This window comes from Lampris incognitus, chromosome 4 (assembly GCF_029633865.1).
Source record: "Lampris incognitus isolate fLamInc1 chromosome 4, fLamInc1.hap2, whole genome shotgun sequence".
Classification (NCBI taxonomy): Eukaryota; Metazoa; Chordata; class Actinopteri; order Lampriformes; family Lampridae; genus Lampris; species Lampris incognitus.
The window spans coordinates 1,497,980-1,519,681 of record NC_079214.1 but is presented as its reverse complement, the minus strand read 5'-3'; the positions used below and the strand labels follow the sequence as shown (position 1 = coordinate 1,519,681).

General features: G+C 44.3%; 1 protein-coding gene across 1 annotated transcript in view; it reads left to right on the top strand.

Moving 5' to 3' along the window:
- Positions 1 to 21,702, top strand: part of muc5f (mucin 5f) — a 97,830-nt gene that overhangs the window by 33,984 nt on the left and 42,144 nt on the right. The window contains exons 9-26 of the mRNA XM_056278749.1: positions 774 to 899; positions 985 to 1,102; positions 3,931 to 4,069; positions 5,167 to 5,277; positions 7,037 to 7,106; positions 7,261 to 7,398; positions 7,568 to 7,732; positions 7,869 to 7,963; positions 8,840 to 8,966; positions 10,860 to 11,115; positions 11,504 to 11,556; positions 12,007 to 12,107; positions 12,332 to 12,483; positions 13,757 to 13,895; positions 14,863 to 14,973; positions 15,928 to 16,107; positions 16,959 to 17,198; positions 17,615 to 17,771. Of these exons, the coding sequence (XP_056134724.1) occupies positions 774 to 899; positions 985 to 1,102; positions 3,931 to 4,069; positions 5,167 to 5,277; positions 7,037 to 7,106; positions 7,261 to 7,398; positions 7,568 to 7,732; positions 7,869 to 7,963; positions 8,840 to 8,966; positions 10,860 to 11,115; positions 11,504 to 11,556; positions 12,007 to 12,107; positions 12,332 to 12,483; positions 13,757 to 13,895; positions 14,863 to 14,973; positions 15,928 to 16,107; positions 16,959 to 17,198; positions 17,615 to 17,771 (2,478 nt within the window). The remainder of the gene's footprint in view (positions 1 to 773; positions 900 to 984; positions 1,103 to 3,930; positions 4,070 to 5,166; positions 5,278 to 7,036; positions 7,107 to 7,260; positions 7,399 to 7,567; positions 7,733 to 7,868; positions 7,964 to 8,839; positions 8,967 to 10,859; positions 11,116 to 11,503; positions 11,557 to 12,006; positions 12,108 to 12,331; positions 12,484 to 13,756; positions 13,896 to 14,862; positions 14,974 to 15,927; positions 16,108 to 16,958; positions 17,199 to 17,614; positions 17,772 to 21,702) is intronic.

The window sequence follows — 21,702 nt, the reverse complement described above, 5'->3', positions numbered from 1 at the left end:
TCAATCTTTCTAGGGAGGACAGAGTATGCTGTAGCTCAGTGGTACTCCACCATGTGCCCTGGAGGGCTGACAGCAGGCAGCTTTTCATTGCAAACAGACTTAACAACAGCTCATTTCACTGATTAACAAACCATCAACCAAAGTGGAGGACTAATTGGGGAAATTAGCTGTTGCGGGGCATCTGGGTAGCATGGCAGTCTATTCCGTTGCCTACCAACACGGGGATCTCCAGTTCGAAACCCCGTGTCACCGCCGGCTTTATTGGGTGTCCCTACAGACACAACTGGCCGTGTCTGCGGGTGGGAAGCTGGATGTGGGTATGTGTCCTGGTTGCTGCACTAGCACCTCCTCTGGTCAGTCAGGGTGCCTGTTGGGGGGGGGGGGACTGGGGGGAATAGCGTGATCCTCCCACGCGCTACGTCCCCCTGGTGAAACTCCTCACTATCAGGTGAAAAGGAACAGCTGGTGACTCCACATGTATGGAGGGAGGCATGTGGTAGTCTGCAGCCCTCCCCAGATCAGCAGAGGGGGTGGAGCAGCGACCAGGACGGCTCAGAAGAGTGGGGTAATTGGCTGGATACAATTGGGGGAGAAAAAGGGGGGAAACCAAAAGAAAAAAAAGAAAAGAAATGAGCTGTTGTGGAGTCCAGCTGGAATGAAAACCTGCATACTCTCCATAGCAAATGGTTGTGTACCACTGCTATAGCTTTGCTCACAATGTGTGGGGAGGAATTAACAGGCAAGAAACAAACGTGATGTCTGTATCTTTGCAGGGAAATCATGTCCCTACAACATGGAATTCCTGGAGTGTGGCAGCCCCTGTGCCGATACCTGTTCCAACCCCGAGGCCAGCCAGACCTGTGAAAACCACTGCACTGATGGATGCTTCTGCCCTGCAGGTACCATGTGAAATACAGTGTGAGTGCACATAGATAAAATCATTCCTATTCCACAGTGCTATGCTAATATAGCAGTCATCCTTAGGCATGGTGCTGGATGATGTGACCAACAAGGGCTGCATTCCGCTGAAGAGCTGCTTCTGCAGCTACAATGGCAAGACCTATAAACCCGGAGAGTCCTATTCCAGCAACTGCAAAAAATGGTAGGACGTGTACTGTAACCCAAATGGTCTGTCTGAGTCTGCCTGTTAAATAGAAATTGGTCGTCTCTATTTTCTCTTCATTTACTATCAAATAGTAGCTTTACCCAACCACATACTCCTGCAAATATAATTATCATACACGTAAAACTATTATTAAATTATCATTCCACCGATCCTTGCGTCAAGGGCTTTTTCAATCAAATATGCTAAAGTGGTGCCTTCAATCCAGTGAAAAAGGTGAAGTAGGAGGGAAACTGATATGTGACAGGACAAAAATATAATAGAATATGATAGGAGGTGATAGAATATGATAGACTATATGATAGAATATGTTATAATATGATAGAATATGATTTGAAATGATAGAACACGATGTAATATTATAGAACATGATGTAAAATGATAGAACATGATGTAATATGATAGAATATGATAGAATATGTTATAATATGATAGAACATGATAATATGATAGAATATGATAGAATATGTTATAATATGATACAACATGATGTAATATGATAGAATATGATGTAATATGATAGAACATGATGTAAAATGATAGAACATGATGTAATATTATAGAATATGTTATAAAATGATAGAATATGATGTAATATGATGTAATATGTTATAAAATGATAGAACATGATGTAAAATGATAGAACATGATGTAATATGATAGAATATGATGTAATATGATAGAATTTGATAGAATATGTTATAATATGATAGAATATGTTATAATATGATAGAATATGGTGTGAAATGATATACAGAGGAAGAGGTTGGCAAAGAAGTGGGATAGTCAGAGAGGTGAAGAAAGTAGACAGGCGTACAAGGAGATGCAGCGTAAAGCGAAGAGAGAGGTGGCAAAGGAAAAGGAAAAGGCGTATGGTGAGTTGTATGACAGGTTAGACACTAAGGAAGGAGAAAAGGACTTGTACCGATTGGCTAGACAGAGGAACTGAACTGGGAAGGATGTGCAGCAGGTTAGGGTGATGAAGGATAGAGATGGAAATGTGCTGACGAGCGAGGAGAGTGTGCTGAGAAGGTGGAAGGAATACTTTGAGGGGCTGATGAATGAAGAAAATGAGAGAGAGAGAAGGTTGGATGATGTGGGGATGGTGAATCAGGAAGTGCAGTGGATTAGCAAGGAGAAAGTGAGGGCAGCTATGAAGAGGATGAAGAGTGGAAAGGCAGTTGGTCCTGATGACATACCTGTGGAGGCATGGAGATGTTTAGGAGAGAAGGCAGTGGGGTTTCTAACTAGATTGTTTAACACAATCCTGGAAAGTGAGAGGATGCCTGAGGAGTGGAGAAGAAGCATACTGGTACCGGAGCTGTAGCAACCACAGAGGTATAAAGTTGATCAGCCACAACATGAAGATATGGGAAAGAGTAATAGAAGCTAGGTTAAGAGGAGGAGAGGTGATGATCAGCAGCGGCAGCATGGCTTCATGCCATGAAAGAGCACCACAGATGTGATGTTTGCTTTGAGAATGTTGATGGAGAAGTATAGAGAAGGCCAGAAGGAGTTACATTGTGTCTTTGTAGATTTAGAGAAAGCATACGACAGGGTGCCGAGAGAGGAGGTGTGGTATTGTATGAGGAAGTCGGGAGTTGCAGAGAAGTATGTAGGAGTGGTGCAGGATATGTATGAGGGAAGTGTGACAGTGGTGAGGTGTGTGGTTGGAATGACAGATGGGTTCAAGGTGGAGGTGGGATTACATCAAGGATCGGCTCTGAGCCCTTTCTTGTTTGCAATGGTGATGGACAGGTTGACGGACGAGATCAGGCAGGAGTCTCCATGGATGATGATGTTCACGGATAACATTGTGATCTGTATTGAGAGTAGGGTGCAGGTGGAGGAGAGCCTGGAGAGGTGGAGGTATGCACTGGAGAGAAGAGGAATGAAAGTCAATAGGAGCAAGACAGAATACATATGCGTGAAAGAGAGGGAGAACAGTGGAATGGTGAGGATGCAAGGAGTGGAGGTGATGAAGGTGTATGAGTTTAAATACTTGGGGTCAACTGTCCAAAGTAACGGGGAGTGCAGAAGAGAGGTGAAGAAGAGAGTGCAGGCAGGGTGGAGTGGGTGGAGAAGAGTGTCAGGAGTGATGTGTGACAGAAGGGTACCAGCAAGAGTTAAAGGGAAGGTTTACAAGATGGTAGTGAGACCAGCTATGTTATATGGTCTGGAGACAGTGGCACTGCTGAAAAACAGGAGGTGGAGCTGGAGGTGGCAGAGATGAAGATGATAAGATTTTCACTGGGAGTGATGAAGAAGGACAGGATTAGGAACGAGTATTTTAGAGGGACAGCTCAGGTTGGATGGTTTGGAGACAAAGCAAGAGAGGCAAGATTGAGATGGCTTGGACATGTGTGGAGGAGAGATGCTGGGTATACTGGGAGAAGGATGCTGAATATGGAGCTGCCAGGGAAGAGGAGAAGAGGAAGGCCAAAGAGGAGGTTTATGGATGTGGTGAGGGAGGACATGCAGGTGGCTGGTGTGACAGAGGAAGATGCAGAAGACAGGAAGAAATGGAAATGGATGATCCGCTGTGGCGCCCCCTAACAGGAGCAGCCGAAAGTAGCAGTAGTAGATGGTGTGAAATGAAAGAACGACGCAATATGATAGAATATGATAGGAGGTGAGAGGGGTGGACTCAATTTAAAAGACATTTATTATCTGATGAAGTTATCAGAGAAAGAGAGACTAAATGTTTGTGCTAAGTACTCCTGTGTGTGTGTGTGTGTGTGTGTGTGTGTGTGTGTGTGTGTGTGTGTGTGTGTGTGTGTGTGTGTGTGTGTCTCTCTCTCATACAGTGTGTGTGAGGGTGGTCAGTGGAGCTGTACAGAGAAGAACTGTCCAGGGACGTGTTCTGTGGAGGGAGGAGCTCACATCAACACCTTCGATGGCAAAGTCTACACCTTCCATGGAGACTGCTCCTATGTACTGGCCAAGGTATTACACTGATGGCACACCAGGCATTTAGCATTACATAGTATGTACTGGATGTGATCATGTACAATTGTACTTTTTAGCTATTTTCTGTAGGACATTTCAAATCAGATGACATAAAAAGTCTGATAACATATGTATATATATAGATATAGATATATAGATATTGTAACGTGCATGGATAAGTAGACACGTTGGTCCTTGACTAACGGGTTGGACCCTTTAGTCGACTGGTTAACGTTGTCGCTTGCGGAGTGGGAGATACGGGTTCGCGTCCCGGCTGTGGCGACGGTCTCCCAGACCGCCCCCTGAATTCGCTACACTATATATATATATATATATATATATATATATATATATATATATATATATATACACACACACACACACATATATATATGTGTGTGTATATATGTATGCATATGTGTGTGTGTGTGTGTGTGTGTGTGTATATATATATATATGTGTGTGTGTATATATATATATATATAATCCAGTGAGTCAAGTAAATACTTTATGAGACAGTACAAGCCTGTTTCATGCCGTAAGCAATCATCAGCTGTCAATAAAACTACTGGAGGAAGGACATAGCATTTACTGCCTCGTCATGCACATCACGTGCACAACATGCAATGGGGAAGGGGGAGGTGCGACATTCAAAAACACGTGATCGCTAACGGTCCAATGGGGGGAGGGATGGGGGGGGTATTTGTCTATTGTCATGATTTATTTATAATTACAAAATAGGTGCTTATATCTATGTCTTCAACTGCTGGATGATTCTTTGCTGTTATTTAGTGTTTTTCAATTCACTAATCAGCTGCTAATGTGGTCAGCAGCTGATGAGTGTGCGACGCAGGAAACAGGCCTGTACTGCAATGTATTAAAACTTTTTTTCCTGTATCTGTGTTGATATTCCACTCCTCATTAGTTGAACAACACCGTTGACGGTTTCGGGAGAAAAAAACGCTATATATATCTATATATACACACACACACACACACACACACACACACACACAAACACAGACGTGTATTTGTATATGGTATTATCAGTATCATTATCTGAACTACACTATGATTACCTTGTCTGTCTAAAGGACTGCAGTGGAGGCCGGTTTGTGGTCCAGGGAGACCTGGTTCAATGTGGACTGACTGACAGCGAGACCTGCCTCAAGTCTGTTACACTCGCCTTGACTGAAGCCTCTACTGTGAGTTGACCAAATGAACAAAGTCGTGTCACACGTACACATACAAGATATATAAAGAACTCGTGCGGGTGGCATGGCGGCCTATTCTGTCGCCTACCAACACAGGGATCGCTGGGTCGAATCTCCATTTTACCTCCGGCTTGGTCAGGCATCCCTACAGACGCAAGTGGCCATGTCTGCGGGTGGGAAGCCGGATGTTGGTATGTGTCCTGGCTGCTGTACTAGCACCTCCTCTGGTCGGTTGGGGCGCCTGTTCAGGGGGGAGGGGGAACTGGGGGGAATAGTGTGATCCTCCCACGCGCTACATCCCCCTGGTGAAACTCCTCACTGTCAGGTGAAAAGAAGCGGCTGGTGACTCCACATGTATGGGGGGAGACGTGTGGTAGTCTGCAGCCCTCCCCGGATCAGCAGAGGGGGTGGAGCAGAGACTGGGATGGCTCAGAAGAGTGGGGTAATTGGCCAGATACAATTGGGTAGAAAAAGATGGGGGGGGGTATACAAAGAACTAACTTGGATATTTTACAAGTTCATTACACAAGTCCAGAATGGCCTGGTCTCATGGTCAACTCAAAAGATGGCCATACATGCATTTTGTTCTATCCGGTGATCCAGGGTCTCAGTGTGTGTAAGGATCCAGCTGCAGGGGTCTATGTAAGGCTCCAGCTGTAGGGGTCTATGTAAGGATCCAACTGTAGAGGTCTATGTAAGGATCCAGCTGTAGGGGGTCTATGTAAGGATCCAGCTGTAGGTGTCTTTGTAAGGATCCAGCTGTAGGGGTCTATGTAAGGATCCAGCTGTAGGGGTCTATGTAAGGATCCAGCTGTAGGGGTCTATGTAAGGATCCAGCTGTAGGGGTCTATGTAAGGATCCAGCTGTAGGGGGTCTATGTAAGGATCCAGCTGTAGGGGTCTATGTAAGGATCCAGCTGTAGGTGTCTATGTAAGGATCCAGCTGTAGGGGTCTATGTAAGGATCCAGCTGTAGGGGTCTTTGTAAGGATCCAGCTGTAGGGGTCTATGTAAGGATCCAGCTGTAGGGGTCTATGTAAGGATCCAGCTGTAGGGGTCTATGTAAGGATCCAGCTGTAGGGGTCTTTGTAAGGATCCAGCTGTAGGGGTCTATGTAAGGATCCAGCTGTAGGGGTCTATGTAAGGATCCAGCTGTAGGGGGTCTATGTAAGGATCCAGCTGTAGGGGTCTATGTAAGGATCCAGCTGTAGGGGTCTTTGTAAGGATCCAGCTGTAGGGGTCTATGTAAGGATCCAGCTGTAGGGGTCTATGTAAGGATCCAGCTGTAGGGGTCTATGTAAGGATCCAGCTGTAGGGGTCTATGTAAGGATCCAGCTGTAGGGGGTCTATGTAAGGATCCAGCTGTAGGGGTCTATGTAAGGATCCAGCTGTAGGGGTCTTTGTAAGGATCCAGCTGTAGGGGTCTATGTAAGGATCCAGCTGTAGGGGTCTATGTAAGGATCCAGCTGTAGGGGGTCTATGTAAGGATCCAGCTGTAGGGGTCTATGTAAGGATCCAGCTGTAGGGGTCTTTGTAAGGATCCAGCTGTAGGGGTCTATGTAAGGATCCAGCTGTAGGGGTCTATGTAAGGATCCAGCTGTAGGGGGTCTATGTAAGGATCCAGCTGTAGGGGTCTATGTAAGGATCCAGCTGTAGGGGTCTATGTAGATGCAGAGGCGTACGGTCTTTACAGCGCTGTGTCTGAGCATACGTATGAAATAATTTGCAGTAACACATGACCTTTCATGACAGGTGATCACCATCCAGTCCAGCGGGAAAATCTTGGTGAACGGCGTCTTTTCTCAGTTGCCCTTCTCTGCTGGTGAGATATTTTGGACTGTACTATATCTCCGCATCAGACTACATTTTCTTTTTAGGACTACATTTATCAATGGTGAACCAAGCAATAATAGCATAAACAATATTTCAGTTGAGGCTATCTAAATTGCTCTTATCTGTTCTCTCTCCATCCCTAGCTGCAGTCTGGGTATTCAGAGCCTCCTCTTTCTACCTGGTCATCCAGACCTCAGTGGGTCTACAGCTGCAGGTGCAGCTACAACCCATAATGCAGCTTTACATCAAAGCCACCAACGAGTACCAGGAACAGACCTGCGGTACGGACTGCACAAGCTGATGCTGCACAGTATTACTTTCTAACAACCAGTGGTCCTTGTTGTTTGGGTCTGAGTTGAATACTTTACACCAGATGTGTTGTAGTGAGGTTCTGGTAGGATCACTGTTACTGCATGACTATACACTGATGATTCTGTCTCTTCCATGTAGGTCTTTGTGGGAACTTCAACAAAAACCAGGCTGACGACTTTCTGAAGCTCAGCGGCATTGTCGAAGCCACGGCTTCTGGTTTTGTAAACAGCTGGAGGACACACGCCAGCTGCCCTGAAATCAAAACCAACTTTGAGAACCCCTGCAGTCTTAGCCTGGACAACGGTAGGTATTTTAATCATTATGATAGCTGATCATTTATCTTGATATCAGTCTGGCTTCTGAAGAATTATTTTTCATAATCGGCTGAACCATTCACATTGCATAATTGTTAAACAAGGTCCTGATTTCTCAATTACAGAAAAATACGCACAACACTGGTGTTCTATGCTGAGCAGCCCTCATGGGGTTTTTGCCCCCTGTCATTCTGAAATCAGCCCCGAGTCTTACAGAGACGTGAGTCTGCTTCATCACCTCCACCGGCATCTTCACTGTGGCTGTCAGCATGGTAGAGACAGCAGCAGGCAGCTTAGTGTAGAAGAAAGCTTCAATTCGAAGCAGATTTTCATCAAAACAGTCAGCAAGAAAGGTCGCTCAGGATTGGAGAGCTACTTTCACTCAAAGACACAAGGGAATTTATTTGTATTGTACATTTCATATGCAAAGGCAGTTCAGAGGGGTTTACATAAAGCATAAAGGCATTAGATAAGAAATACACAATAAAAGATTTTTAAAAAGAAATGAGAAAGATAAGAATATGGGGAAATAAAGTAGCATAAAAGGGTTAAGTGTGGGATCCAAGTGCAAAGTGGATGAGGGTGAAAGTGCAGCTGTCAGCAGGCTGAAGATTCAGTTCAAATCAATGGAAGGCACAAGAGTTGTGTCAAGTCATGTCTTCTGGTGGTGTGTTGCAGCAACGTGTAGCATAGAACCTACATACTGCCTCAGCAGGCTGTGTTTTAACTCTGGGATACTTAACAATACTTAACAATAACAATAGTTAACAATACTTAAAAACTGTGAGCAATAGTTAACAATAACAATAGTTAACAATACTTAACAATAGTTAACAGACTGCTGCCAGATGTACCAGATGAGCTGAGAGGTCATGTGTCATGTTCACATGGTGACATCACTGAGCGATCTGTAGACGAGCAGCAGGATCTTGCGGTACAGACTTGACAGCTGATGTGATGTCTTCAGACTTCCTCACCCCAGGGGTGACAAGCCTCAGACACATCACATGACAAAGTGAAGATGTGTAATAAAGTAAAACACTGTCATGTGGAGGTTGCTCACTGTTAACCCAGGGTTGTGTGTTTTTGCTTTTAGAACTGCATGTATGACAGCTGCACCTGTGAGAACAGTGAGGACTGCATGTGTGCTGCCGTGTCCGCCTACGTGCACGCCTGTGCAGCAGCAGGTGTGCAGCTGAGTGGCTGGAGAAAGCTGATGTGTGGTGAGTTGTCTGCAGCAGTACTCCTCTCTACACACTGTGGCCCCTTCCATATACACACACACCTCTTCCATGTTTACACACTCATCTTCCATATACACACACACCTCTTCCATGTACACACACTAATCTTCCATGTACACACACACCTCTTCCATGTACATACAGACCTCTTCCATGTTTACACACTCATCTTCCATGTACACACACTCATCTTCCATGTACACACACACCTCTTCCATGTACACACACACCTCTTCCATGTTTACACACTCATCTTCCATATACACACACACCTCTTCCATGTACACACACTCATCTTCCATATACACACACACCTCTTCCATGTACACACACTCATCTTCCATGTACATACAGACCTCTTCCATGTACATACACTCATCTTCCATGTACATACAGACCTCTTCCATGTACATACAGACCTCTTCCATGTACATACAGACCTCTTCCATGTACATACAGACCTCTTCCATGTACATACACACCTCTTCCATGTACACACACACCTCTTCCATGTACATACAGACCTCTTCCATGTACATACACACCTCTTCCATGTACACACACACCTCTTCCATGTACATACAGACCTCTTCCATGTACATACAGACCTCTTCCATGTACACACACTCATCTTCCATGTACACACACACCTCTTCCATGTACATACACACCTCTTCCATGTACACACACACCTCTTCCATGTACATACAGACCTCTTCCATGTACATACAGACCTCTTCCATGTACACACACTCATCTTCCATGTACATACAGACCTCTTCCATGTACATACAGACCTCTTCCATGTACACACACTCATCTTCCATGTACATACAGACCTCTTCCATGTACATACAGACCTCTTCCATGTACATACAGACCTCTTCCATGTACATACAGACCTCTTCTATGTACATACAGACCTCTTCCATGTACATACAGACCTCTTCCATGTACATACACTCATCTTCCATGTACATACACACCTCTTCCATGTACATACAGACCTCTTCCATGTACATACACACCTCTTCCATATACACACACACCTCTTCCATGTACATACAGACCTCTTCCATGTACATACAGACCTCTTCCATGTACATACAGACCTCTTCCATGTACACACACTCATCTTCCATGTACACACACACCTCTTCCATGTACATACAGACCTCTTCCATGTACACACACTCATCTTCCATGTACACACACACATCTTCCATGTACATACAGACCTCTTCCATGTACACACACTCATCTTCCATGTACACACACACCTCTTCCATGTACACACACACCTCTTCCATGTACACACACACGGCCTTGTTCTCACCATTCAGGTCACTTGTGCGGACGTAGAGTATGTTGTTGGACCAAACTGACTTTGTCAACAAAAAGTATTACCTTCACAGATTTTGGGAAAATATTACTTCTTAATATTTAGGGGGTGACGATGTTTACATCTGGGATTTTAGCTGAAGGGCTTGTTGGATGTTAAGTTGATGTTGGTGCTTCGGCGATGGTACAGGAAGCCCGCGTGTTCAGTAGCGCTGCTAGTGGCCGGAAGCTCTGCAGCTCATCTCTGTGCAAACACGACACGACTGTGCACACATTTCAGAGGCACCCACACACGCTGACAGACTTAGATGAACATGTGTACATACGTGTGTGTGTGTAGATGTGTGCAGTAAGGTGTGTACTGTCTATGAAGAATGGTTGTGATGACATGTTATTTTTGTTACTGTCCATAGACAGAGCAGGTTATGTATTTTTTCTCTTTGTGCACCTTACTGCTCCCTCAGCATCCACATCAGTCTTGTTTAAGGTGTCTCAAAGATAAACGTGACTTGAGCGGTCTTTGCTCCTCAGATAAGTATGCTGGCTCCTGTCCCGGCTCCATGGTGTACAGCTACAGCATCACCCGCAGCACTGCCAGCTGCCGCTGCCTGGGCCACTCAGAGCCGTTCTGCAGCATTGCCTTCCCACCACTGGATGGATGCGTCTGCGCAGACGGAATGTATGTGGACGAGAGCGGGAAGTGTGTGCCTCCTAGTCAGTGTCCCTGTTTTGACAAGGGTGTGATGATCCCTCCTGGCCAGGTCGTCAGCAGCGATGGAGTCATGTGGTAGGAATACTGCATACTGCATAGCAATACTGCGTACTGTATAGCAATACTGCATACTGCATAGCAATACTGCGTACTGTATAGCAATACTGCATACTGCATAACAATACTGTGTACTGTATAGCAATACTGCATAGCAATACTGCACACTGTATAGCAGTACGGTGTACTGCATAGCAATACTGCATACTGCATAGCAATACTGCAGTGATGCATACCTTGTGTTATAGGCCTTACATAACTGATTTAATCTTTTTGACTTGCCTGCTGCCCAGTGACTGCTGGGATAGGCTCCATCATCCCCGCGACCCTGAGAGCAGGATAAGCGGTTTAGATAATGGATGGATGGATGGATGGATTTAATTGGATGTTTTGTGTTTCATTCCAGCACCTGTAAGGAGGGGAAACTCAGCTGCATGGGAGACTTTCACATACAACCATGTAAGCAGGAGATTATAAAAGCACTGCACTAAACAGTTGTGCTAAAATAAGTGTGTATGTGTGAATGAATCCCACATGGAATATATGACACCTTTACAAAACATGAATAATCAATGTAGTACATCTGTCATACACAGAAACAAGCTGTGTGTGTATTTGCATTACTTATTCTGGCGGGATACACGTGTCCACATGCCCCCATTCGCGCGTGTGTGCGTGTGTGTGCGTGTGTGTGCGTGTGTGTGTGTGTGTGTGTGTGTGAGCTATATAATGTTTCTATTTGAGTGTAGAAATGGTTCCTGATAATAGGCCGTATGACTTGTGACATTCCTGTAGTTACACAACATAACTTAGTTCTGCTGCTATGTGAAATTATCATCCTGCATTGCAGAGTTAAGACGTGACAGCAGAGTACAAGGTGTAATATTTATATTGTATTTTTCCCTGCAGCCTGCATTGCTCCCATGGTATTCTTCAATTGCTCTGCTGCTGATCCAAATGCAAAAGGGTCTGAGTGTCAGAAAAGCTGCAACACTTTGGACATGGCCTGTGTAAGTCCAGTACTGACAACACTTTATTACTTCGCATGAGTCTGGATTATCTAGTATCTTCATGACCATAAAATGAAAATAAAATTCTAACAAAACTAACATGGGATTCGTTCTTACCACTGGATATGTACCAATGTAGGAAACCAGACCAGTTTGTGCCCTTGGTTTATATTCTGGACTTCATCTCCTTTTGACACTCACAAGTTCACATTATACTTTTCCAGGTGAGCACAAAATGCATCTCCGGCTGTGTGTGTCCATCTGAGATGGTGTCAGATGGCAAAGGAGGCTGCACAAAGCCAGAAGCCTGTCCCTGTGTCCACAACGGAGCCCCCCACCCACCGGGAGCCAGCATGAAGGTGGACTGCAACACCTGGTGAGTTCCTGCTGGTCTGAAGGTCTACAGAGCAGCTGATCTGCAGGGCTGAAGGTCTGCATAGCAGACGGTCTACAGAGCAGCTAGTCTGAAGGTCTGCAGAGCAGCTGATCTGAAGGTCTGCAGAGCAGTTGGTCTGAAGGTCTGCATAGCAGCTGGTCTGAAGGTCTGCAGAGCAACTGATCTGAAGGTCTACAGAGCAGCTGGTCTGAAGGTCTACAGAGCAGCTGATCTGAAGGTCTGCAGAGCAGCTGATCTGAAGGTCTGCAGAGCAGCTGGTCTGAAGGTCTGCATAGCAGCTGGTCTGAAGGTCTACAGAGCAGCTGGTCTGAAGGTCTACATAGCAGCTGGTCTGAAGGTCTACAGAGCAGCTGGTCTGAAGGTCTACAGAGCAGCTGATCTGAAGGTCTGCAGAGCAGTTGGTCTGAAGGTCTGCAGAGCAACTGATCTGAAGGTCTGCAGAGCAGCTGATCTGAAGGTCTGCATAGCAGCTGGTCTGAAGGTCTACAGAGCAGCTGGTCTGAAGGTCTGCAGAGCAACTGATCTGAAGGTCTGCAGAGCAGTTGGTCTGAAGGTCTGCAGAGCAGCTGATCTGAAGGTCTGCAGAGCAGTTGGTCTGAAGGTCTGCAGAGCAGCTGATCTGAAGGTCTGCAGAGCAGTTGGTCTGAAGGTCTGCAGAGCAGCTGGTCTGAAGGTCTGCAGAGCAACTGATCTGAAGGTCTGCAGAGCAGCTGATCTGAAGGTCTGCATAGCAGCTGGTCTGAAGGTCTACAGAGCAGCTGGTCTGAAGGTCTGCAGAGCAACTGATCTGAAGGTCTGCAGAGCAGTTGGTCTGAAGGTCTGCAGAGCAGCTGATCTGAAGGTCTGCAGAGCAGTTGGTCTGAAGGTCTGCAGAGCAGCTGATCTGAAGGTCTGCAGAGCAGTTGGTCTGAAGGTCTGCAGAGCAGCTGGTCTGAAGGTCTGCAGAGCAACTGATCTGAAGGTCTGCAGAGCAGTTGGTCTGAAGGTCTGCAGAGCAGCTGATCTGAAGGTCTGCAGAGCAGCTGGTCTGAAGGTCTGCAGAGCAGTTGGTCTGAAGGTCTGCAGAGCAGCTGATCTGAAGGTCTGCAGAGCAGCTGGTCTGAAGGTCTGCAGAGCAGCTGCAGGACCACTGGGCTGCAGGTTGTCACAGTTTCATCCTCTCCTGAGCCTGCTTGTAGCTGAGCTGAAGCACTGCAGAAAGTAATGCCACATCTCTGCAACATAATAACAGTTGAAACTCATGGCTTTACAGCACCTGTAAAGACAGGAAGTGGGAGTGCACCAACAACCTGTGCCATGGAAGCTGTTCTGTGTATGGTGATGGACACTACATCACCTTCGATGGGAAACGCTTTGACTTTGATGGCAGCTGTGAATACACACTCACACAGGTATGACTGGCATGTAAACTACACACTTCTTATTGGTCTACCGGTGTTTCTGCTCAGAAGGAAAGCCAGTAAGCTGTGTTGTGTTGTGGCTCTTTCAGTGACAACAAAGAGAAACATGTATTTATGACCAGCCCACAGCGACTTACAATATTCCCCCTTCAGGGTATTTAAGGCCTGTAATGTAATAAATTGAAATGTAACGAAGCCTGTAAGATCATGTTAAAATATTGTAGTAAAAATGTCAATAATGTCATGATAATATAACAACACTTAAGCTCATAATGTAGATAGCCATGACCTGGATGAATGAGAACATTCACAGACATTAACAATTGTTAATTATAATTGAGAATTTTAATCATTGTAGACTTTGATGAAAGTATTCAGATATTAATGCACATTAAAATACTACAAATTTTCCAGTTTCTGTGAAGACATTAACAAATATAAATACACATTTACAAATGTGAATATATTCATCCTGTATACATTTTCAGTATCAAAACCCGACATTTAGTTATGTATGTTCTTCTCCAAGTTTCACTTTGGTGAGTGGACCGTTTGAGGAATGGATGTGCTGAGCTGCTGCCTCCACCGGCCTGCATCCCTTCTTCCTCTAAATAGGCCCTTGTAGAGTCTTTTTGTCTTGGAAAGACATTTAAATGTAACCCTTCAGTAAGTGTTGGCAAGAAGCTGCCGTTTGAGAAGCCTTGTTTTCTTTGTGATTGTGAAGGGTTACATCTTGTGGTATTTTAAACATATAATACTGTCAAGTTACCGCCAACCCAAATCAATTTCATGTCCAGCCTGAAAGCAGCTATGAAGATTTGTAAATTCCTTATTTGTACGCATGATAAATAAAAGGCCCTGTGTAACTCAAGTGACTGTACAGTGTCCCAGAAGTCAGCAGCGTGTGTGAATGACAGAAGTGCTTTGTGTCGCTGAGATGTTCTCGTGTGTCCTTCAGGACTTCTGTGGCAGCGGCACAGGGAACGGCACCTTCAGAGTGGTCACAGAGAACATCGCCTGTGGAACCACAGGAACCACCTGCTCCAAAGCTATCAGGATTTTCCTGGGGGTAAACAGTTCAATCTACCATTTCTCAAATAAAGAAAATGAACATTACACACAGCAGGCAGTTGTAAAAACAAAGACAGGAATAATGAAACCAAGTTGAGCTCCAACAGATTCTCATACTTCTGTCTTTGAGTCATTAAGGAGGAAGACTTTAAATTTGCTTTCTTCTCTCACTCTCTATTGCCAAAGTCAACACTAGCATACGGTGATGTTGACAATGGATTATTAAAAATATACCAATAACAGCTGAAATATGTAACTTACCCTACAGTGCAAGAGCACAGCTGGTCCACAGTGTGTTTCAGAATTAGTTGATGGGGTTTCTCATTCTTTGATTGTGACCGGTAAGCTTTACCCTCCATTACAGCCGCCCCCGGCAGCTCGGAGTCCACGCAAGTCAGTTTTACTTTTGATATTCTGAATGTGTCCCGCCACCGCATACTGTAGCCCCTTCTGCCTTTCACGGGACGATATTCAGGATGAATTACTCCAAAATACATCACTTGTTTTCTCTGGGAATGCGCTGAGTTCTTCCTTCATGTTTTGGGGTTTTCCAGCTACTTCCTGGATAGTTCTGAAAAGCTTGATGGGCATAGCAACAGTAACTAAGGGGGGCGGGACTTTGTGAAAGATCAATTGGAGAGAAAAAGGGAAAAAAATAAATAAATGTACATTTCATACCCCACAGTACTGTAATCACATTCAGCATTAGGCGTGAACATTTTCTCTTTAATTCAATACATTTTCATTTCAATCGCTTAAAAATGCCTGATTAAGAAAAGAGCACTAATAAAGCCGTTTAATTAACGAGTGGAAGTGACTGAAAAAAAAACAAAGATACTGTAGCTTTTGTATAATAGCAATATTTCACTTCAAAAGTTAGAATAATTGTATTGGTTGTGAAGACGAAGGGAGGACAGAGTGCTGAAACAACCCGTCTACTTGTGTCATACAGAACAGAGAGCTGGTTCTAACAGAGCAGAGCTACCACGTCCTTCCTAATGACAGAGAAGAAACAATACCATACCAGATTACTACCATGGGCATCTACCTGGTAATTGAAGCCAGGAATGGACTTCTCCTCATGTGGGACAGGAAAACTAGCATCTTCATCAAGCTCAGCCCGCAGAATAAGGTAACCACTCTGTATGTCATGGAGAGCTTGGAAGTGGATGTAATTCAGCAAGTGTTTGCTTAGATGATTGGTAGGACGCTCCAGCATGATGCAGAGCCAGTTGTAAAAGAAATGACAGCTGCCACACCTTAACTTCAAACACGATTCCTAGCCTTGAACTCATCAAAAATGCCTTCAAAAATAATTTCATACGTTGAGATATCTTAGCTCTACTTTTAAAATGTGGTTAGTATCAATTTAGGGAATGAATTTTGCATGCTTATTGAAATGCAAAGAGTATGTTTGTATAAAGTATGTAAGTATAAAGAATTACAAGCCAAAAAATATCTTCAATCAAAATTAGAGACCTCTGCACATCCAGGTAGCATGGCAGTCTATTCCGTTGCCTACCAACATGGGGATCGCCGGTTTGAATCCCCGTGTTACCTCTGGCTTGGTCGGGCGTCTCTACAGACACAATTGGCCGACAGCTGTGTCTGCGGGTGGGAAGCCGGATGTGGGTATGTGTCCTGGTCACTGCACTACCGCCTCCTCTGGTCGGTCAGGGCACCTGTTCAGGGGGAGGGGGAACTGGGGGGAAATAGTGTGATCCTCCCACACGCTACATCCCCCTGGTGAAACTCCTCACTGTCAGGTGAAAAGAAGCAGCTGGTGACTCCACATGTATCAGATGAGACATGGTAGTCTGCAGCCCTCCCTGGATCAGCAGAGGAGGTGGAGCAGCGACCGGGACAGCTTGCAAAAATTATTTTACATTACATAATCGAAACTTATGTAATGTATAATAGTTTGCATTTGTTGCAAATCACATTTAATTTTTGGTATTTTTACCATATACATTTTTCTATCAGGGTCATGTGTGTGGACTGTGTGGCAACTATGATGGCATTGCAAATAATGACTTCACTACAAGGAGCCATGCTGTGGTCGTCAACCCTCTGGTCTTTGGTAACAGCTGGAAGGACATTCCCAGCTGCCCTGATGCTCAGATCAAGAAGAACCCATGCACTGTAAACCCTTACCGACAGTCCTGGTCCCAGAAACAGTGCAGCCTCATACAGAGCCAAGTCTTCTCAGCCTGCCACTCATTGGTATGTCTTTGGAAAAGCATTAACAATACAACTTTTTGAATAGTGATATGGAGTAAAAACATTAACGCCTCCAAACAGGTTATCTAAGGCAGTATTTCCCAACCCAGTCCTCAAGGAACCCCTATCCTGCAGATTTTCATTGTAACCCTGCAAAGGTATCCCTGCTTGTACTTAGTCAACCAATCATCTCACAGTACTTAATTATGCAAGGTGTGCAACGTCCGACATAATTCATTGCTGATTGGTTGAATAGCTACAAACAGGTACCTATTCAGTGTTGCAAAGAAAATCTGCAGGATAGGCGTTCTCTGAGGACTGGGTTGGGAAACACTGATCTAAGGCATTAGTCCTACTTCACTAGAAATTCTGAATTAAGTGGAATTCAATGCAGTGACTAAACACCATATTGTCTCCAGGTTGATCCCACTCCATACTATGATGCATGTGTGTTTGACTCATGTGCATGTGATACTGGTGGAGACTGTGAGTGTTTCTGTACTGCTGTGGCAGCATATGCTGAAGCCTGCAATGAAGCTGGAGCCTGCATTAAATGGAGAACTCCAAACATCTGCCGTGAGTACTCAAAAATCACAAAGAATTAAAACTTTACAAAAGTTACAAGCTGACAAAAATGATTCTACAACTGGACTAGTCTGTTCTTTTGGTGACAGGGAAATTGTTCATGCCTCTTGGGGCCTGCAGCACAAGGATAATTAGAAGTCAAGCATAAGCTGGAAGCCAAAAGACACATCAGCACAAACGACCTCTGATAAAGATAACTTATGTCATTATCTGTGGAAAACACAAGTGAGGACACGAAACCAAGAACTAAATATAGTCAATTGTCAGGAAAAGAATTTGTCTCTAATTTGGGACCCCTATGTTGGCTGCATAAAAAAAGTCCTTGATCATTGAGTCTTAACAAATTAAAGTCAAGCTTTAAAGGGTTTAATTTAAAGCTACATTTTTTTCTACTTAATTAACCTCTTGAGCTCAAAAGAAGAAATTTCACCCCCGGTAACTTGATACATCCGGTAGTTTTGCTGCTAGTCATAAGTGGCCCGTTGCTACTAGCAGTCTTCTCATGATATCGTCATCATCGACGGTCACTTGAAGCGAGTATGACTGTCCTGTCTGTTGGGTTGTCTGCTTGTGGGTCTTCAGATGGCTGTAGAGGCTGATCCATGAGGCTGATCCTTGATCCACATACTTTGGTGCAGTGTGAACAGGGGAAAGTAGTGGTGGTTGGTGGTGGTGGTTGAGCCTTTTTCTTTCTGTCCTCATGGTGCTGTCGCGTTTTCTCTGCAGCCCAGTGGAGTCCCATTTCATGACATGCAGCTGTATCTGGGTTTGTCTCATCATCATCAGTTCCGTAACCTATGGAGGTCGTAGGAGCACAACTGATGCCTCAACAAGTCTCTCCCACCGTTCCCTATCCATCGCAGCTCTCCCCACCTCCACTGCGCTCATCTGTAGCCATTCTCTGATGTCGTTTACCCAGGTTTTTCTCGGTCTCCCTCTCTTCCTAGTCCTTTCTATCAGGCCTTGCAGGATGTCCTCTGCAAGTGTCCTTTCCGTTCGGCAAACGTGCCCAAACCAGCTTAATTTCCTTTTTTTTACCATTGTCAGTAAACTATCATGGTGAGCAATAGCTTCCTAAACTCTGTTCAGCACTTCGGTGTTGGTGACATGCGCTGTGTATGGGATCTGCAGGATTCTTCTATATGCTCTCTGAGTTCAGAGGCTTGTATTGTTTTCTCCATAGCTTTTGTTAGGGTCCAGGATTCTGCACCGTACAGAAGAGTTGCTAATATGATGGTGCGGAGCAGCTGCATTTTTGACTTCATTCCAAAGTTTTTATCTTTCCAGATCAGGTTGAGCTTGGTCATTGCGCTTGTTGCAGTGGCGATTCTGCTCCTAATTTCTTTGTCCGATCTTCCGTCTTCATTGATCACAGATCCGAGATATTTGAAAGATGTCACTTCCTCAAGTTTTCCCTGCCAACAATGATTCTGTGTTCTGCTCTTCAGTCTCTTCAGCCTCGGCTGATCTTTTGTTGTCATGATTTTGCTTTTTTGAGTACTGATCAACATACCCATGTCCTTAGCCGCCTTGTCCAGTCTTCTGGTTATTTCAGCTAGTTCTTCCCTGTTGCTGGCGATTAGATCTATGTCATCTGCAAAGCAAGGTTGGTGATTTTTCTTCTGCCGATTGTGAGAGCTGATTCAAAAAAAACCCTAGCGTTGGTGACGATCTCTTCAAGGAATACACTGAAAAGGCACGGTGGCAGTAAACAACCTTGTCTCACTCCTACTGTTGTAGTGAACCAGTTGCTGAGTGTGCTGTCCACTAGCACTGCGCTTTTCTAATCTTTATAAAGAGCTTCAATAACTTGGACAAGGTGTTCGTTGATGTTATGTTTTCTCATGATTTTCCCTAGAGCCTGTTGCCACACTCTGTCAAAGGCTTTCTTAAAATCAATAAAGTTGTAATGGGCTTCTCGTTGATGTTCTATAAACTTCTCACAAAGAACCCTCAAATTGAAGATCTGCTCGGTTGTGCTTCTTCCAGACCTGACACCAGCTTGTTCTTCAGCACGAATCTGCTCAACTTGTGGTGTGATTCTCCTGAGAATGGTCCTGAGCATTACCTTGCTCGCATGGCTGATTAGACTAATGGCTCTGTCGTTGCTGCATAATTTCAAGTTTCCTTTCTTTGGAAGTGGAATCAGTACCGAAGTAGTCCTCTGCGTAGGCCGTTTCTTCAGGCTATAAATTTTGTTGCAGATGCTAAGTAAGATGTCTATAACTTTGTCGCCACCATTTTTGATTAGTTCCACTGGTATATTGTCTGCTCCTGGTGCTTTGTCGTTTTTCAGATGTTTGATGGCTTCTTCAGCGTTGCATCTTAAGATGTGATCTTTGTCTTCTGCGCCTTTGTCCTCATCAACTATCAGTTGGTTGTATACTTCCTGATTTTCATTGAGGTCACAGTTGTAAAGATCACTGCAGTATTCCACCCACCTCTTTGCAATCGCTTTTTTGTCTGAGATCAGTTCTCCATTTGGGTAGTTAATACATAGCATATGTCTTTACGTTTTGTTCTGTAGTAAATTTCTTCACTGTTTGGAAAGCCATTTTAGTGTTGTTGTGCCTCAGGTTGTTATCAGAACTTTGACATTCTTGTTCAATCCATTCCTCCTTCTTTCTTCATCACAGCTTTCACTTCTCTGTTACATTTTCTGTCTTCCTCCTTGCATTCTTTAGAGCCTTGGCTTCGCGTCTTCTATCGCATAGCTTCAATGTTCTATCTTGAATCCATTGATGTTTCTTGGACTTTTTTTTACCTAGTATTTCTAGCGCAGCATTGTTCATTTCTTCTGAGAACTTTTCGGTCACTTCTTCAACATTGTCTAAGTTCTGGAGAGCAGTAAAACATCCTCCAATTCTGGCTTGGAATTCGTCTCTAACATTTGCAACTTTTAGATTTTCAAGGTCATATTTGAATCTACCATTCTTTTCTCTTTTCTGCCTTTTCAGCTTTATGTTGACGATCATCCTCACCAAATCGTGGTCGCTTCCTATATCAGCTCCAGGAAATGATCTTATGGGCTTGACTGCCACCCATTAATTGATTTCGGAATGTTTATTCAGCTGATTGGACTTAACGTGTGTGTGTGTGTGTGTATATGTGTGTTTGTTTGTTGTTTGTTTGTTTGTTTGTTTATTTGCAGGCCCATGTGCGTGTGCCAGCAACTCTTATCCTCAATTTCAAGCTGTTTGCCATTATCAGGGAGCATGTTCTGCATTTAGTTTTAATCATACAAGTTGGAAATTAGGGTCAGGTGGATTTTAAAAGGCTCTTAAACTGTCAAACCTTGGTCATAATCAGTATAGGATAGCAGTGCTGTCATGCTATCCATCCATGCTATCCAGTGCACCCTTCCTCCTCTCCCACTGCCTCTGGACATACCTTCCCCCTCTCCTTCTCCTTCGCCCAACAGTAACATAGTTTCCACCGGCATCCTGCTGGCCAACAGTACCGGTGGTGGTCGTTGGTAACCCGGGCCTCGACTTATCTGATATGGAAATCTGATTCATGATCCGCATATTTGATTTGGTAAAGATTTTATGCCAGATGCCCTTCCTGACACAACCCTCCCCATTTATCCAGGCTTGGGACCGGCACTAAGAATGCACTGGCTTGTGCACCCTCAGTGGCTGGATTATCCTCATTCTCATTCTGAAAATTCTTTCTTGAAAAACAATCCTTTTTGGGGGAAACCAGAAAATTATTGTTTATTATTTGCATAGTCAGTGATATCATGGAGAAATCAGTGATTTGTGATTTTAAGTCATTGATAATCTTGGCACATCATACATGTATCATATGTTATCTGTTTATGGCAAAGCTTCTAATGCCGTTGGCATCATCAGAGAATGAGGTGGGGGAATGTCAGAAAGTTTAGGAACAAGATGGAGTTTAAATTTTTGAGATTTTGGGC